At 47.6% G+C, this 15,593-nt stretch overlaps 1 protein-coding gene across 1 annotated transcript in view; it reads left to right on the top strand.

The window, feature by feature from the left end:
• Nucleotides 1-15,593, top strand: part of CAPN8 (calpain 8) — a 74,053-nt gene that overhangs the window by 50,438 nt on the left and 8,022 nt on the right. Inside the window, exons 11-15 of the mRNA XM_007988351.3 lie at nucleotides 1,448-1,459; nucleotides 4,339-4,550; nucleotides 6,334-6,370; nucleotides 11,382-11,450; nucleotides 14,259-14,316. Of these exons, the coding sequence (XP_007986542.3) occupies nucleotides 1,448-1,459; nucleotides 4,339-4,550; nucleotides 6,334-6,370; nucleotides 11,382-11,450; nucleotides 14,259-14,316 (388 nt within the window). The remainder of the gene's footprint in view (nucleotides 1-1,447; nucleotides 1,460-4,338; nucleotides 4,551-6,333; nucleotides 6,371-11,381; nucleotides 11,451-14,258; nucleotides 14,317-15,593) is intronic.

Below are 15,593 nucleotides of genomic sequence, written 5' to 3' on the forward strand. Positions count from 1 at the left end.
CCCTCCTTGTCTGGGCTCCTCTCTCTCTGCATTATCTTCCTGCAGTGATGCCAGGCCAGCCTGTCATTTGCAGTCAGGATACTGCATTTCAAAGATGACTGTTTCTTTCCATCCACCCACGGGCAGTGGCTAAGGCCTGCTCCCTTACCTCGTTGCTCTGGATTTGTGCCACCAAGAGGCCCCACCTGCCTGGCTCAGTTCCTGTCGGGTGATTCTTGGCAGGGTGAATCTGGAGCATATTGATGGCAGCAGAGGTGGTCAAGTTGTTTGTGAAAAGATGGCCCACATGGTTAGGAAAACCCCTGCCAAGGGTGTGTAAAGGCTATTAGACCAGGAACCAAGAGGAAGATACTTGTGAGGCCTCCGCATGGGTGATTTTGGTTTTACACTCAAAATTAGAGGAATGATTGTGACCCTGGACTCTTCTGCTTCTGCTGCCAATGACACAGGGGGCTCCAGAAGTGAGCATGCTAGCATTTTCCCTAATATTGTTGTTTCTGAGAGTTTTCGGCAGTTGACCATAGACCTAAGTCACGAACAATGGTTATACTGGTCTTCTGGTCAAAAGGGCCTATGTGTCAGGGACAAAGAATGGAAAGGGACAAATTGGGGGGTTTGAATCCTCTTCTCTAGCCTGGCATAGGAACCCCAGGCATGGGGAAGCTCCTACTCTGGATCTGAGAGCTACTCTCTTGTGGGAGTCAACACTTCCAGTTACATAAAATAGAGCCTAACTTGAGCTAGGGTAGTGAAAAGAATGTACCAGCTCATGAAACCAAAGCAAGGGAAGGAGATGGAGGCTTGGGACAAGGGACTTAGATACTACCAGGATTATTTCTCTTGACATCTCCTCCCTAGTGTTGATGACATTGTGCTAGTCTAGATTTCTTCATTCCCTAATATCACTAGCATTAAGAAAGGATCCCCTTCTGTTAGTTCTGATTCAGAAATCCCAGAGAAGTAAGTCTCTGATGGGCTCAGCTTGGGTCACGTGCCTATTCTTGACCCATTTCACCACAGCCAAGGGCAGAATAAACTATGGCTCAGGTTAAGTGAGATTCCCTCACTCTGGTCAAGGTCTTGATCTTGGACTCTAGGTCTGTAGGTCTATAAGAAGAGATTAGCTCTCATTGAAAGTCCAAGGCTATTACTCTTGAAGAATTTGAGATCTTGGTAGATCCTACAACTAGAAAAGTATGAAAGTAGAACTTAGAAATCTGGTGGGCCCCTACCAGGTTTCTAGGATCCTGTTTATAGATGGCCTTGAAATTCATCAATAATGTTCCAGTTTCAGAAATGCTGACTGGCTTCTCACTTTAGCACAAACGTCTTCCTCAGTGGCCCCAGGACTGCATAGTCTGTTTGCAAGACATAGGAAGGGAGGAAAAGGAGCAGAAGGAGGACCTTGGAGCTCTCAGGTGATCTACTCTTTTCTTCTGCCCCACAGGTTCCCAAGGAGGTATGTGAGTGCTGACAGAAATTCCTTCCTTTGGTGAGAAATAGTTTGGCTGCCTTCAGGATGGGCAGCCGGCAGCATCTGTTTCCTGCGATAGAAGCTGGTTGTTCCACAGCTCTTACATGATCCAGTCATGAATCAAACCACATGAGTAGGCTGGTAGCTCTGAGAGTGGGTGAGGACCATTGCAAGTCCCATCTGTCAGGCCCTCATGGAAGGAACAGTGGTGACCTTTTCCCCCATGCCCCTGGTGGTCTGAACAACGTGATTCTAATGGGCAGCCAAGGTTGAGAACCAGTGTTCTATCTGGGCTTCCTCCAGCTGGAGTCAGTTGCACTAATTAGGTAGAGGTGTATCCACCCTGCTGCAGCTTTACCCCAGTTCTTCTGGGTTTTCAAGCTTGGCTAGCCATGAAGCATGTGCCAATAAGGCTCAATTCATCAAGTCTAGTTTATGCCTTGGTCCAAGGCTGCAGATTACTGGTCCACCTGCCCTTGGCTCACAAAGTGCATGTTATTGATTATGGAGGGAACAGACAAGCAAGTGAATGGTTTAGAGCAAATACCTCTTACTGATGCAGGACAGGTGAGCCCTCAAATTGGGGCTTAGCCTGGGAGGGTTCTTGGCTTCACCCAGGAAAAAATTCAAGGACCAGCCAGTGGTGTTAGACAGCAACTTTTATTGAAGTGGCAGGGTAGAGCAGCAGCAGAGGTCCTTGCAGAGCAGGGCTACCTCATAGCCAGTGAGCCCAGAGTAGCAGCTGACAGGCAGTTCCACACTCATACCAACTTTTAATTATATGCAAATTAAGGGGCAGATTATGCAGAAATTTCTAGAAAAAGAGTGTTAACATCTGGGTTGTCAGATTGTTGCCATGGAAAGGGGCAGTAACTTCTGGATGTTGCCAAGGCAACAGTAAACTGATATGGCACACTGGTGGTTATGTCTTATGGAGAGGTGCTTTCACCTCTTCCCTGTTTCAGCTAGTGCTCCATTTGGTCCAGCCTCCTGCTAGGAGTTGAGGCTTACCTCCTACCTCACTAGTACCAGAAAATAATTAAAACCAAAGCTGAGTTAAGTCTGGGTGATGGTGGTTCCCATCAGAAATGCCCCATTTCTATGAGTGAGAGGTGACATACACACACAATGGAGCTCTCTCCACCAGCACCTCACAGTGCCCTCAATTTGTCACCCTGGATCCTGTGCTCTGCAAGTGCCAGGCGGCCTTCAGGACAACAGTTGTCAAACTTAGAATGTGCTTCTGAATCCCCTAGAATGCTTTTTAAAGCACAGATTTTTGGGCCCTGCTCCTGGAGTTTCTGATTCTTTCAGTCTAGGGTGGGGCCTGAGAATTTGCATTCTAACAAGTTACCCTGGGGTGCTGCTGTTGATCCTGACCCCACACTGACAGCCACCCTTGGTTAAACCTGCCCAACCTCCATCCTGTCACTTTGAGCTCTGCTATGTCATGGGCAGATGTGGGGACCAGGGACCTTGTGGCACCTGCTTACTTGGGGTTCCTGGTAGGAGAGAGTCTTACCCGGATTTTGCCTCAGGGTTCTTCAATCCCCACTCTGGCCTCCCAAATAGGACTTTTCTAACCTGCTCCACCCTGGATTCTTGCTGGAACTCAGTTTGCCCCCTTCCCAACCCAAGTCAAATTACAGTAGCTTCCCTACTTCAACTCTCCTGAGTGCTTTCTCCTGCCAGTGCCCTGTCTCCTCCCTTTGCTACCATCAGGTATGGCAAGAATGACCTTTAACTCATGACATGTAGACCTTGGTCACATCCTCGCTGGCCACACCGTCAGCATTCTCCTGCCCAGAGTGTAAGCATTTTTAGGGAGAATCTCAAGGACTGTGGGCACCCTAGTGGCGGGGTCAGTGAGGACTTCCTGGGGGCTCTATGTGGAGTCCTGGCTAGGGTAGTGGGGGCAGGTGGCCTGCTTCCTTCTTTGCTTAGCAGGTCTGTAATCCAAAGAGGGTCTGATGACCACGAGTGAACACTGTCCACTCTGTGGTGGACATTTCAGCTCCAGGTCACACAGAAGTTATAGCCCTTGCAGCGTATCAGCACCTGGCCTCTGTCACAGGCATCTTGATGAAGATTGATCGTAAAGACGCAGTGCTATGGGGAGGCTTAATTACAGCAATAATAATGTTGGCACCTGTGTTTTGGAAGCACTCTGCAGTCACTCATTAGCCTGTGTCATGCACCAACAGCCTCCCACCTCCCCGCAACAAATAAGTGGGTCCTGGAGAGCATCATCGCCTGTTGAGGAGAGTCGAGGCCCTGGGGAGGCTGGGGGGACTCTGGATTAGGCCTAGCTGTGGCTGCCCCCTCTGCCTGTCTCTTTTAGAGCTGCCTCCCTGGGCTCCCAGACTGACCATCGTAGTCTCTTTGCAGAGCAGTTTTCCCAGATAGTCAAAGGTGAGCAAGTTTTTGTGGCAGCTTTTGCTTGAGGACTAGGATTTAAGCTCTTTTCTCCAGCCTTGGGCCTATACTGGGAAGGTCAATGCCACACTCCCAGAGACAGCTGCAGAATAAAAGAGTCTATTGGATTAGAGAGGAAAAATATCCAGGCAGAAGCTGAGCGCACACTAGAGATCCTGCTACTCAACCTTCGTTTAACTGGGGAGGCCCACAGGTCAAGGTCACAAAGGCAAGATCAATGCCTCAAACAGGGCCTGGCACCCAGAAGGCACTCAAAATACACTTGATGATTGACATACAGTGAGTTCACAATAGAATCCGTGGCCTCCTGATTCTTAGTGCAATGGTAAAAATCAATAATTCCTAAATCAGCATGATAAAGCTGAACTCTTGGGCTCTCATCTTCCAGGATTTAGCAATAAATTGACTCTGCCTGTTGTTTTGTGCAGCTGGAGAGCCACACGGAGGCACACGTGGGCCGGGATTTCTTCCTGGACTACCAGCCCTTGGCGCGCACCAGCACCTATGTCAACCTGCGGGAGGTCTCTGGCCGGGCTCGGCTGCCCCCTGGGGAGTACCTGGTGGTGCCATCCACGTTTGAGCCCTTCAAAGACGGCGAGTTCTGCTTGAGAGTGTTCTCGGAGAAGAAGGCCCAGGCCCTGTGCGTCTCCTTCCCTCCGTGGTGGGGAACAGTTGTCTGTGGGCCCACAAAGGGAAGTGGCCCCATGCAGGTGCAGGTCCCACCCCAGTTCCCAGTATATATTCCCAGAAAAAAGCTCGAAGAAACTACAAGGCCAAAGGACCCTTCGCTTGGTGTCCCCCTCCTACCCCTCCACCTTGCTCTATAGGTCAAGGAGAGAAAGGGAACCAGGAGACCAGCAGCGGCCTGGACTGGGGCTCCCACCCCTGCAGAAGGAGCATGTGAGGCCCTGAGAGCGGGACCTGGACCAGAGTACCCCTCCTCCCCTCACACACCCCCCCCATATACACACCACACATACACACATACACACCACATGCCACACACATACACACCACGTACCACACACATACACACCACACACATACACACACTCCACACAAACATGCACCACATACCACACACATACATCACACACACACCACACACCACACACATACACAACACACACACGCCACTCACACACACCATGTATGTACACACCACACACATGCACTACATACATACACACCACATGCCACATATACACACCACAAACACATACACAACGTGCACATTCTCCACTCACACACATACACCACACAATGCTCCCCTGACACACACCATGTATATACCACACACATATACACATGACATGTACCACCTACACACATATACATACCACATACCACACACATACTCCACTCACACATAACATATACACCACACATATCATGCACACACACCACACGTACATACCACACACACACCACACATACACAACACACACACACCAGGTATACACCACATGTACACACCATGTGCATACAACATACCATGATACACATACACCATGTACACACACATACACACACTACACACCAATCATACACTGCACACTATATACCACATACATTCCCCATACATAACCTGCCATTTACACACACCACGGACACACCATGCACACACATACACCACACACCACACACACATGAACATTATGTATTACATATCACACACATCACATACTACACAAACTATACACACTACACATACACACCACACATATACATCACACACACAACATGTATACCACACACACAGCAAACATACTATAAGCACATGCACACCACACATTACATATCACACACACCAAACACACCACACACCATAGGTATACGCTGCACACATCACACATCATACAGTACACACACCGTACACCACTCACACACACCATGTACATACAGTGTACACTCCACACAATCACACAGCACAGCCTCATACCACATACACACTATATACATATCATTCACGCACACCACATACATATGATACACACACACACACCCCCCACAGCACACACAACCTCTATGCACCCCTGCAACGACTGTGAGCTTGCTGCCTCAGTCCCCAGAGGACATGTCAACAGGGATCATCCTTCTGGGGAATTCTCTCCCTACCTTACCCCAGTTACCATTCTTGTCCCTGGGAGTGACCCATCAGGGTGAACACTCTGGAATCCTTGAAGGGCCAATTGCACTGGGAAGCTCTTGTCTCTGATGAAAAACTCTGGGTGGGGTGGAGGTTGAGGAGGTGAGGGAGACGAATCCTGGCTAAAGATTCTGTTTATACAGTTTTTAGTAGGAAATGAAGTCTGGGGTGTGAGGCCAATCTCTCAGCAGGGCCAAAATCTTCCTCAAAGAACCCAGCCATTAGCTGTACTTTCTGTACTCATGTTAGGTTTATTTCTTTCTTTGTATTTCAGAGAAATTGGGGATGTGGTGGCTGGAAACCCACATGAGGTATGCAATCTTTTTGTATGCCAAACTCTGACACTGTTGCATAGCAGTCATTTCAGGTTTCTTATTGATTTCTCAGAATTCTTTATGTATTAAGGATGGTAACTTCTTATTAGTTAGGGCCACAACATTTTCTAGTCCCTGTCTCTTCCTGAGGAAGATGAGACAGAAGTAGCCCTGGAACCCAGGCTTTGTAATATATCCCTATCCCCTGGGGGAGGTCTTAGCGTCATCTTGCACGTTTGATAAGCAGGACCCACAGATAGAGCACCCACTGTGCCTAAGCTGTGCTGTGAAGGATAGAGAAGTCCATGGGAGAACAGATCCAGTGTCCTGCTCTTGGATTGACCTCCAGTCTTTTGGAGGACAAATGATGAAAATATACACAAAAGATGAAGAAAAGAACACACCAGAAAACCCATCTAAACTTGAGGACATGTAGTCTGAGGGGTGCTGGGGGAGTGCCTAGTCTGGGAAAGCCCCATGGAGGAGATAGTTCTGAGCCGACTTTGGAGGAAGAAATATGTAGGGTTTGCGGTGTGGGTTCACCACCTGACTCCCTTTATCCCTCACTGTGTCTTAATGTACTGTCCTTGCCCTCAGATGGTGGTGTGCTGGGTGATGGGTATGTTGGGTGCTGCTGCTCCCTGAGAGCCATGCTGTGTCTGTGGCCAGTGGGCCTGGGGTGGGGCAGGACCACCTACATGGGGGCACAGGCCCAGCTTGCACCCCTCCGTCCAACACTGACGTGTCTCTGGCTGCAGATGCCATGCGGAGTGCTCCCAGCTGCTGGGCTTGGCATCTTCGGCTGAATGGGGGTGAGGGCAGACATATTCTGTGATTTGACACGTGTCAAATTTACAGGCTCCTGTTTCTGCCGATGCATGAGATGGTGCCAAATAAGGATCCATCTTGCCCTGGGGGTTTTTACTGTGAGTTTATCAGATAGAAAATGCATGTCCCATGTCTGTTTTTTCTTTTTTTTTTTTTTGAAGGTTTTTTTTTATTATTATACTTTAAATTCTAGGGTACATGTGCACAATGTGCAGTTTTGTATATATGTATACATGTGCCATGTTGGTGTGCTGCACCCATTAACTCGTCATTTACATTAGGTATATCTCCTAATGCTATCCCTCCCTCCGTCTCCCTCCCCACAATAGGCCCCGGTGTGTAATGTTCCCCTTCCTGTGTCCAAATGATCTCATTGCTCAATTCCCACCTATGAGTGAGAACATGCGGTATTTGGTTTTCTGTTCTTGCGACAGTTTGCTGAGAATGATGGTTTCCAGCTGCATCCATGTCCCTACAAAGGACACGAACTCATCCTTTTTTATGGCTGCATAGTATTCCATGGTGTATATGTACCACATTTTCTTAATCCAATCTGTCACTGATGCACATTTGGGTTGATTCCAAAGTCTTTGCTATTGTGAATAGTGCCACAATAAACATACGTGTGCATGTGTCTTTATAGCAGCATGATTTATAATCCTTTGGGTATATCTCCAGTAATGGGATGGCTGGGTCAAATGGTATTTCTAGTTCTAGATCCTTGAGGAATCGCCACACTGTTTTCCACAATGGTTGAACTAGTTTACAGTCCCATCAACAGTGTAAAGGTGTTCCTATTTCTCCACATCCTCTCCAGCACCTGTTGTTTCCTGATTTTTTAATGATTGCCATTCTAACTGGTGTGAGATGGCATCTCATTGTGGTTTTGATTTGCATTTCTCTGATGGGGAGTGATTCCAGTGAGTTTCTGAACTGGTGTGACTGGTTCCCTGCACACTGTACTTCAGCCAGTGGTCAAAAGCGGCCCCTGCCTCGAGTCGGTGGCAATACCTGGCACCAGAGGCCTTTTCTGTGCTTGTGACTCTTGGTGATCTGAGATGGGCAGAATTTTCCCTCCTACCCCTCGCCTCAGTTGCCGATGCCAGCTCAGCCTTCTCACTGCTCCCAGGAGGACTTATCGCTCACAGTGGCATCTCTTTCTATGGGTCCCAGGCATATTAGAAAGGCTGCCGTTTGCCAGTGTAGAGTATGGAGCTGAGCTTGAATTCAGGTGCTAAGAATTATTCTCCCTCCTTTTTTGTGTGGGAAGGGCAGGGTTCTGCTAAATCAACTTCAACTGATTCTAAGCCCCCCTTGCACCAGGTTGGCAGGAGTTCAATCTTAGTCACTACTGGGACTTCCCATCTCCACCTCTCATGGTATTGGGGTATTCTAAAGCCCCCAAGCAACAGGAAGTCTCTTCTGGTCCTGGGTCCATACTGGTTACCCCTGTGGTCAGCTCACAGGTTCCTTTATGACTGACAGCTCTTGGGCTTCTGTGCTCAGCATGGGGCCTAGAATCTTTGGTGAACTGGGAGTCCTCAGGCCAATGGTCCAGCCTCCCCTGCTGAGGTATCAGGACATGGCTCTGGAGCCATTCAAGGGTTCCCATATACTCAAGATCCTGCAAACTTCAACATCTTCTTGGTCTCAGGGAAACCCTGCTTTTTCTCTTTAGGGCACCACTGTGCTGTGACTCTGTCTCTCTCTCTCTCTCTCTCACACACACACACACACACACACACACACACACACACACTCCAGAATACACAGATAATGTCCTCAGGGGACTCAGGACTTAACAGGAGACAGGAAGGGCTATTGCCTTCAGGAACTTCTGTTTTACTCCCTGCAGAAATCTTCAAGTCACGAACAGTTGGACATTCGAAGAGCAGAATCACCTGCTTTGAATGAGGGAAGGAAAAATTACACGGTGAACAAACACACTCTTGGAATTTAGCCACGTTCACTTTGAGCAGGGTTGTAAAGATATTCCCAACATGTGATATAATGAATAACAAGAAAATAATTCCTTGCTTTTGCCATGCTGCCATACCATTTGCAAAGCATTTTCATATAGATTGTATCAGGGAAATAGAAAATTCCACTATAATAAGTTCCTTGAGAACAAAAAATATGCCTTGTTCACCATTGCATTCAGACGCAGGTTCTGAACAGTTCCCAACATGTGCCAGGTGTTCAGTAAATCTTTTTTTGAATGAACAAATTGTGAAGAACCACAGTTGCAACCATGTACACACGTTTCCCTCATTCCCAGTGTCCAAAAATTCCCTCATATCCAATGATAGCCAACAGTCCCGGGGTGCCTGCTCTGCGCCTGTGTGTGTCCATATCCATATACTGTTTTGTTGTTGGTTTTTTATATGCAACTTTATGCTTTTTCCCCAGAATAATAGAATATTACTCCATGTCCAGAATTTATGGACATCTGACAAGATTTTGGTATACTGTATTACATGAATGATATAATGTTGTTTTGTCCCCTACAAAACCACTTTAAAATCATAGATGTGTGATGAGATACGATGTGTTTATCATGTTTTCTTCTAAAAATCTAGATGTATTTTTGGATTAGCACATCTTCTATGTAAAACAGCATGGTAGACGTTAATATCCTCATTCTACACGTGAGGAAACAGCCCCAGAGAGGCTGAGAGTAGTCAGATGCAGAGAGCATCTTCTGTGATGATCATTCCAGAGGGTGGTGGAGAAACACACAGGCTGGAGTTTAATCTGGCTTCAGTGTTTACTAGCTGTGTGATCTTGGCCTGTTATATAACATTTAAAATGAAGTAACATTTAAAATTCCAGTTTATCCATTGGTGAAGTGTGGACCGTAATGAGACGAACCTCACAGGACAGTCATGAATATTAAATGAAATAATCCATGCAAAGTACCTGACAGGTAGTAAGTACTCAGCAAAGACAAGTATTATCACTACAGTGGTTATCCTTATGAGTACAGCATCATCAAGCTATATTGGGCCTTTTGTACTCATCTTAGTGATAGTTTTGGAAGAAATTGACCCGGCTTTCTAGAAATTTCATGTCATCTGGGAAGCTGTCACTTTTCCATTCTGTCTTGTGGTGACAGCTGGGCATTGTTCTATTTTGGGCAGAGCCCATTGTCACATCAGAAAGTCTCTGGACAGAAGCATTTATATATTGGTTTGTAATTTCCAAAGGACTTTGACTCACATTAGCTCTCATTTGATTCCCAAAATGGCCCCATGAAAATGGTCAGGTTAAGTCAATGTTAGAGTAGAGGCCATGGATGTTCAGAGCCCTGAGATAGTATCCAGTAAGGGGCCAATATGCTATTAGAACTCCTGGGTTCTAGTTCTGCTCTTTCTACTAGGCGATGTTCTCAACTACTTTTGAAATCATGTTGCTCTTTGTGAATCCGATGAAAGCTAAAAAAATTTTTTTTTCTGAGACAAGGTCTCACTCTGTCACCCAGGCTGGAGTGCAGTGGTACAGTCTTGGCTCACTGCGGCCTCAGCCTTCTGAGCTCAAGCGACCCTCCTACCTCAGCCCCCCAAGTAGGTGGGACTACAAGTGTGCGCCACTACACCCAGCTAATTTTTGAATTTTTTGTAGAAATGGGGTTTCACCGTGTTACCCAGGCTAGTCTCAAACTCCTGGGCTCACGTGACCTGCCTGCCTCAGCCTCCCAAAGCATTAGGATTTCAGGTGTGAGCCACCGTGCCCAGCCAAAAATGCGTTTAAATATGACCCCAAGTTTTCACGCAATTTCTGGAGTTCAGACTCCTTGGAAAATTATCAGTGATTCCCTTAGGAGTCCACAGATTCACACCAAGATTTTCTGGTGTCGGTGTCATTTTCTGAAAGTGGTTCAGGTGGTAACCTGAATTCAGAAATTCTGGGTTGGTGGGGCTCACTGCCCCAAGTCACTTAGAGAGAAAACTGCTAGGCCCCAGGGCTGCCTCCCTGCTCATCCCTGCTGGAACGTAAGCTCCCGGGGGCCGGAACCTTGGCTGTCTCTTGGTTTACCACCATGTGCCCCCACTTAGCCCAAAGCCTGGCACACAGTAGGTACATCATAGATACTAATGGATGAAGGAATGAATTTTAAATCTTTGTCTTTCATTCTCCTTGATGATTCCCATTTTAACTTTGCAAATGTCCTTCTTTTTAGCCACATCCCAGTGAGGTGGATCAGGAAGACAGCCAGTTCAAGAGCCTGTTTGAGAAGCTGGCAGAGAAGGTGAGTGGAGGGCAAACACGGCTTCCCAGGTGGGCAGGAGAATATTCAGGAATGTTCAGGTCACTTCAATCTTTACTCCCGGAGGTCTCTAGGAGTAAAAAGGGTGAGACTCAGATCTCAGGGGTCCCCAGCTTCTGTGTCTATCACCATCCTGTCTTAAGATCGAGGACCTTTCCTACATTGCTTGGGAATTGGTACTGAGGCCACGTTTCTTGCTGCATTGACTGATTCTTGAGAAAATAGAAAAGCCAGATCTCCAGGTCCTGCCAAATGCTTGCTGTTTGCAAATTGGCCCTGTCAGATTGGGGCCTCTGAATAAAAAGCTGGGACGGCAAAACCTCTCCAAATCGATATGCTTCAGAGTGGGGATTGCCCAGTCGAAGTGGAAGCCAGCTCAGCTAACCTGGCTTGGGATTAGTGTGCAGGACTAGCCCTGTTCCCTGTCACTGTCCTACAGCCCTGCCTGCCCTCTGGGAGACCAGCAGCCTGAGGAATCCAAGCTTTGCCTGACACGAATGTAACTTGGGCACCTGGAGCAGAGAAAAAAGAACCCCTGATCCTTCTCCCCTGCCCTGGCTTGCATTCACTTTGGTAACAGCCCGGTGGGGGCCATAAGTCAAAGCATAGCCAGGACTTGAAATGTCAAAACCGGCCCCATAAATACAGTGAATGTGTTGCTCTTTGGAGGATAATAAAGTGTGTGAAAAGGACCCTGAAGAGGAAAAAAACAATGGTCTCCACCGCCCCCCCCCCAGGGAAGCTCAGGGCGACTTTCTAGACTTAAGGATAAAATAGAAGAAAATACATCAGAATCCCTCGCAGGAAATAAAACCTGGGAACAGTTTCTTTGCATAGCCATTGAATAAAACCCTTGCAAAGATAAGCCAATTTATGTTTTAGATGGATTTATAGGCCAGTATTTTTGCTAACAAAACCTTGTTTCCTTAGCTGCCAAGGGGTCATATTTCATTAAGAACATCAAGAATGATGAAAGGAAAAGCTCATATTTGCATAGTTCTTCATGCACCTTATCTTACTTTTCTCTCTGGCTGCATGGGGCAGTATTGGTCACTCTCCTTGCTCTGCTTGTAAAGTGACCTGCACAGAGAGGTTAAGGAGCTGGCTGAAGTACAAGGCTTCATGAGAAATGGGGTCAAGGTCCAAATGTAGACTCTCGACATCCCATTTCTTTCCTGGCAGGCTAATGGGGGTGGTCTTCTAACCCCAGAGGCTTTTTAAAGCGGCCTTAGGTCTTTTTTTTTGAGACGGACTCTTGCTCTGTGACCCAGGCTGGAGTGCAGTGGTGTGATCTCAGCTCACTGCAACCTCTGCCTCCTGGGTTCAAGCGATTCTCCTGCCTCAGCCTTCCAAGTAGCTGGGACTACAGATGCCAGCCACCACGCCTGGATAATTTTTGCATTTTTAGTAGAGACAGGGTTTTGCCATGTTGGCCAGGCTGGTCTCGAACTCCTGAGCTAAGGTGATACACCTGCCTCGGCCTCCCAAAGGGCTGGGATTACAGGTGTGAGCCACCGTGCCTAACCCAGGTCCTCAGGCCTTATTATTGGGACTGATCACTCTGTGCTGGGGTGAGGCCAGTTGTCTTCAGAGGAGACATTGCTTTGTGCAGCTCTCGCCTCTCTCATTTCCAGTAGAATTGCCAGGGTCTGGCTAGTGGAGGATGGGAAGATGGAAAGTGACTGGGCTAAAGTCACATGATGAATAAGGGACTGGGTTCAGACTGGGACCCAGACATCAGCCCAGCACCCTTTCTCTGCATTTCATTGGTCATCCTGCCTGAGATCTGTCCTCTGTCTGAGAGTTAAGGGATGACTCTTCCCTCTGACTCAGTGTTTATCCCAGATGCACACAGAATATCCTATTCTCTCAATCTCTGTCCCCAGTTTGAGATGGGCTCCTGTGTGAAATACCAATTCCTGTAGGTGCAGTGGGGAAAGCTGGCACTTTGGGGTGACCCAACCTTAGGTTTCCAAGTCCAGTTCTGCCTCTTGGTAGCTACAAACCACAAGCAATTACATCACATGAAAGTGACAAATGATGTTGTATGTATACAGTGCTCAGCAGTTTACAAAATCGTGACTTCCTTAACTCAAAAATGGCTGTGGAACTGTTATGAGGATTTAAGGATCTTCCACACTGGCTCTGGCACATCTGGTTCAATCCTATCATTGCTGTTCCTGTTACTTTATCCCTGTTCAAGAGAGCCCTGTGAAAGGCAGCAGCGCCCTGGCATGTCAGTCTTCTGCCACACTGCATACCACACTCATGGCACTAACACACCTCTGGCCAGGCTGCTGGAGTCCCCAAAAGAAGAGGAGAATTTGAGTTTTTAAAGATGTCACCTGCTTTTAAAATCACAGGGTTGGCCGGGCACGGTGGCTCATGCCTGTAATCCCAGCACTTTGGGAAGCTGAGGTGGGCGGATCATGATGTCGATGAGTTGGACATCATCCTGGCCAACATGGTGAAACTCTTGTCTCTACTAAAAATACAAAAATTAGCCAGGTGTGGTGGCATGCATCTGTAGTCCCAGCTACTTAGGAGGCTGAGGCAGGAGAATCGCTTGAGCCTGGGAGGTGGAGGTTGCAGTGAGCAGAGATCGCACCACTACACTCCAGCCAGGGTGACAGAGCAAGACTCTGTCTCAAAAACAAAAACAAAAACAAAACAAAAGTCACAGGGCCAGTGGACCCGGTGTCTGACTGTGAGGAAGCACTGCATTAATTCACTGTCTTGAAACAACTTGTCAGGGCCTGACATGGCTTGCATTTGGGTTCCTCTTTCTAGGATTCTGAGATTACTGCCAATGCACTCAAGATGCTTTTGAATGAGGCGTTTTCCAAACGTAAGTTCCTTCTTGGGGTCTTTCAGAAAATCTTAGGAGATGCTGGGACAGGGTGAGGGAGGGGCAGGCAGGCATTGGGCTGGGAGCACTACAGGTAGGAGAAAGGGCTTTGGTGTCTGACCCCAGGGGTCCTGATTCAGTCCAGCAAGACAAGAGGGGAAGAAGGAGAGGCAGGAGAGGGGGAGACGACGATGGAGTTGAAGGCGGCGCTGGCGCTGGCGACCAGCCAGCCCCTGCGGGAACAAAGCTCCATAGTGTCAAATGAAATTGCAGGCTGAGTCCCAGGAGAAAAAGAGCTGGGCTGGGATTGACTTAAGTGAAATTTTTTCACAAAATTAATAACTTGGATATCGTGGAAACCTCTGCAGATGAAAGATCTAGTTTTGTAGTGCATCTTGGGGGAAGGAGGAAGGAGGAATGATTCTGACTCTCCTAGACTGTCCTCAGTTCCCCATCTTTAGATTTTTGCAAGCCTCAGAGCTGTCAGAGGGTCAAACTGCAAATCTTTCTGAGCCCCAGCCCATAGAAGGCCACAGGGAGTTGGTTTCTCTCCGAGTCCAGGGATGGGCCAGGTTAAGTCTTCCAGTGAGTGATGGGCTCTCATTCACTCACTGCAGCAGGACTGGGCTTGAGAATTCAGGAAGCAGAGGCTTGGCCCAGGAACCAAGTCATACCCTTCCCAGGGATGAACCCAGGGCTGAGCAGATGGATCCCCAGGGCTCAGAGCACAGGCCCATCTCCTCTCCAAACCACTCTTGCTCCTGCAGTTGTGGAATGGTGGAGAGAAAGAGAGGGGGTTGCAGGGTCTTTGGCACCTGTCTTGGCTCCCAGGTATATGGAAGGTGAGGGTGGAGGCCAGGGATGGCTTGAGCTCCAGTGACATGCCTGCAATTTAGTAAGGAAGGGCAGCAGCTGTCATTGAGTGGCTGTATGTTGTGATTAAAAGCTCAGGCTGTGGAGATGGCTGGCCTGCATTTAACTCCTAGCTTTGCTCCCTACTGGTTGTGACCTTGAGCAAATCATATAATCGCTCTGGGACTCAGTTTCCTCATCTATAAAATGGGTATAATGATAGCATCTACTACATGGAGTTATTTTGAAGAGTAGCTGTGCAGTGCTTATAACAATACCTAGCCATATAAAGTTAGTTGTTTTATTAAGAACTTATCATATATCAAGCCTGGGCTAAAACTTCACTTCTATTATCTCAATTAATACCCAACCAGTCTTTGGGGCAATTATGGTCATTGTTACTGTTATGATTATTCCCATTTGAT

The sequence above is a fragment of the Chlorocebus sabaeus genome, chromosome 25 (genome assembly GCF_047675955.1).
Source record: "Chlorocebus sabaeus isolate Y175 chromosome 25, mChlSab1.0.hap1, whole genome shotgun sequence".
NCBI lineage: Eukaryota > Metazoa > Chordata > Mammalia > Primates > Cercopithecidae > Chlorocebus > Chlorocebus sabaeus.